At 60.6% G+C, this 3448-nt stretch overlaps 1 protein-coding gene across 1 annotated transcript; it reads right to left on the reverse strand.

Annotated features, from left to right (window-relative positions):
- Nucleotides 1-2233: 2233 nt before the first annotated feature.
- Nucleotides 2234-3444, reverse strand: CIDEC (cell death-inducing DFFA-like effector c; the record flags this gene model as incomplete). Its single annotated transcript, XM_010017392.1, has 5 exons — nt 2234-2414; nt 2517-2701; nt 2864-3013; nt 3114-3255; nt 3422-3444. Coding segments are annotated over 5 exons (681 nt in total), but the record flags the coding sequence as incomplete, so codon positions are not given.
- Between the last annotated feature and the right edge of the window lie 4 nt (nt 3445-3448).

Here is a 3448-nt window from a genome sequence, read left to right on the forward strand (position 1 = left end):
CAGGGTGATCAGGACCCCTGGGAGGCTCCACTGGGGCTGCTTCAGCCTCCTGTATCCTCAAATGTCACCCCAGGTTGGGGGTCCTGCACATCCTGGGCCAAGCACCCTATGGAGAGAGTGTGGTGCTGGCAGGGGTCTGGTCCCCACGGGCAGCACATAGTGCATGCGGTGCCCACATCTGTGCCCCTGCTGCAGCCTAGGCTAATGCTGCAGGGAAACAGGCTTAAGGTGCATGGCCTTGTCCTAGCCAGGGGGCTCTGCCCCCAAATAGACACTACAGGGGTGGGAAAGGGGATAAACCGTGGCTGGGCTTCGCCCTGGGCACACTAAGAAGTGTGTGGGTGCCCCCACCACAAACCAGACCCTGCAATGAGACAGCACTAGAGGCAAGATGAAGCTATAATGGGAATATCCGTGTGTATAAGTGTGTATAGAAATAAATATGTCTAATGAAGCTGAGGTGGCGGCTGCATGTGGGTGTTGGTGTGGGCACTAACACCCCTGGGGTCAGGACACTGGGTGTGTAAGAAGGACGTGGGGGGAGGCCATGAGGATGATCGGGGGCACCTCGTGTATGGAGACAGGCTGAGAACACTGGGGCTGTTCAGGCTGGAGAAGAGAAGCTGCTGGAGACCTCAGAGCAGCTTCCAGTGTCTGAAGGGGGGTACAAGGATGCTGGAGAGGGACCTTCATAAGGCACTGGAGTGACAGGACAAGGGGTGATGGGTTCAAACTGAAACAGGGGAAGTTCAGGTTAGAGCTAAGGCAGAAGCTCTTCCCTGGGAGGGTGCTGAGGCGCTGGCACAGGGTGCCCAGAGAAGCTGTGGCTGCCCCATCCCTGGCAGTGTTCAAGGCTAGGTTGGACACAGGGGCTTGGAGCAATCTGCTCTAGTGGAAGGTGTCCCTGCCCATGGCAGGGGTTGGAACAGGATGATCGTAAGGTTCAGCCCAATGGTCCAATCCAAACCATTCCATGACTCTATGTATAGCCATGGTACAGCCTGCAGTGGCGGGGCAGAGCATGGTGTCCCCGTGTCACCCCTGGAACTGCTGGTGGCACTATCTCACCCTGGGTGTCACACTCGGTGCCACAGGGTGATGCAGCCACCAGCACCTGACTGGGCTCCAGCTGATGCTGGGCTGCAGGCTGATGGCTCTTTAATTACCAGCTAATGAAGCTCCCAGGTGGGCTGTGCTGCTCTGAACCTGGTTCAGGTCTCTGCCCCATCAGCAGTCCCTGTGCTGGAGCCTCAGAGCCCTGCAGTGGGGTACTCGGCTAAGCATGGCTCAGGCCCCACAGACCCTGCCATGCATCACAGGAGGGATGCACATAAGCAACCCTAGAGCTTCTCTGGCCTCCCCAGTGCTTCCCAGTACAGGAAGTGCGTCTTCCCCTCCAGCCCACCCTGAGTGCAGGGCTCCCCCTCAGGGACGTCCTTCAGCTTCCAGCTCACTATAACCCAGTGGCCCTCAGGCTGTTTGTTTCCCATTCTGGTATCCCTGGAGCTTCGGGGAGTTTGCAGTCCCCAAGGGCAAGGCCAAGGCTGCAGCATTGCAAGGGGGTTGTGCAAGGCTGGGGTACAGGGCTCTCAAGGAGACCATGGACTAAAACCTCCATCCCAGAGCGAAAGGAGTGCATCCCTCTGCACTCCGGGTGCCAGCGGCACCAATCCAACAGGACCACTGGCATCTTTCATCCCTTTCAATGAAGTCAGAATGGGGATTGTGCCAACAGGCGCATGGGTTTGGGGGTTTGAACCATCCTCTCCTCATGGGGTGCCTGCAGTGACAGCAGCGGGCTCACCTCTGTGTCAGGGATGGGAGCCAGGCCCTATGTGCCAACAGGGTGCTGGGGTGGCAGGGAGGAGAAGGAGGAGGACAACTAAGGCAGCAGCTCCCTTGGGAAGCACTTGCGACAGGTCCCCTCCTTGCATGCTCTTGCACCACCACCCAGCACAGCCCCACAGAGCCAAGTAGGGCAAATAGCTGCGACACCCCCACAAGCAAAGATGGGGTGAGACACAGCTGAAATCAGCAAAGCTTTACTTAAATAAATATATTTACAGAGCAGCAGACGACAGACACGAGCTGGCCGCAGTCGGACAGCAGAGTGCAAGGAGAGGCTGTGCAAACCCCGACGGCAGCCTCTCTCCCCAGGCATTGACCTAGCGGGGTGCTGGGACCCCCCGGGATTAGGGGAGGCAGCAGAGGAGGGGAACAGGGCCCCCAGTGCTCACTGCAGGGTCTTCCTGCGGGGCAGGGGCGGGAGGCTGAGCAGGTTCTGCGGCGCTGGGCTGCTCTCTGCCTCCTTGGGCTCCTCCGTGGCATCCAGGAGCTGCTGCATGTAGCAGGAGGTGCCAAGCAGGACGTGGCCGGTGGCCTGCATGGTGAAGAGCGGCCAGCGCAGGGATTTCCTGGGGTGAGCGTCCCTCCTTGCCCCCCACAGAGGGGGCTGGTCCCCTACTGCAGCATCCCAGCTCCCAGAGCCATCTCCAGCCCCCCACCCCAGCACTCACTTCATCAGCCGCTTGGCCCCATAGCAGCGCAGGTCATAGGACATGCTGTAGGTGCCGTAGAGAGTGGCTTTGACATTGAGACAGCCCAAATCCCGCGGGTTGGTCTTGTATAAGTCAAAGGTGACACGGGCAACATCAATCCTCCGAGGGGGCTTGTGGGACAGGCTCAGCTGGTAGCCGGGGGTCTGGGCATAAGTAGGACCAGGGTTACCCAGTGATTCCCCCACCCACCCAGTCCCACCTCACCCCATGGGTACCTCCCATTGAGCATCACATCAACTCCCTGCTGATCCCAGGGACAAACCAGGCTCCTGCCACCCTCCCCACCCCTCCAGGGATGCACCCACCTTGGAGGCAGCCCAGGTCTGCCCCTTGCTCAGGGCCATCAGCACCGTGCCCTCCTCCAGTGTCCGGAAGAAAGCCTCTGTCTCCACTGCGGTGCCATCCTCATCCAGCACCAGCGAGATGGGACCAGGGGCCAGCAGAGCAGTCTGAGCCTGCAGGGGTGCTGGGGGTGAGCAGGGCTGGGGGCAGCCAGCCCACCACCCACCTCTGTGGGCAGACAGCCCCCAGACAGGCTGACATGCACCAGCTCACCTGGTGCAGCAGCTCGGCAAGGCTATGTGCCATGATGCCCTTGCGCAGGCTGCGGTCCCAGTTGCAGACACGGAAGGGTCGGGGCTGTGGGGCCGGACTCGACAGCAGTTGCTGGGTCATGGAGGCACTTGCCGAGACACATCTGGGAAGGGATGGAGGGATTGGGGTCTCCCAAGCCCCCCCTCCAGCCCCAGGCAGTGCCAATCCCCTAAGACTCAGTGGAGAGGGGCACATCCACCCCAAGAGGTGCCAAAGCAGCGAGGGCTCCCACATCCCCCACCCCAGGACGGTGGCTCCCCGGCACTTACTTGGAGACAGGGGCAGCCAGGCGCAGG

This window comes from Nestor notabilis, unplaced genomic scaffold, assembly GCF_000696875.1.
Source record: "Nestor notabilis isolate BGI_N333 unplaced genomic scaffold, ASM69687v1 scaffold20586, whole genome shotgun sequence".
In the NCBI taxonomy this organism is placed as follows: domain Eukaryota; kingdom Metazoa; phylum Chordata; class Aves; order Psittaciformes; family Psittacidae; genus Nestor; species Nestor notabilis.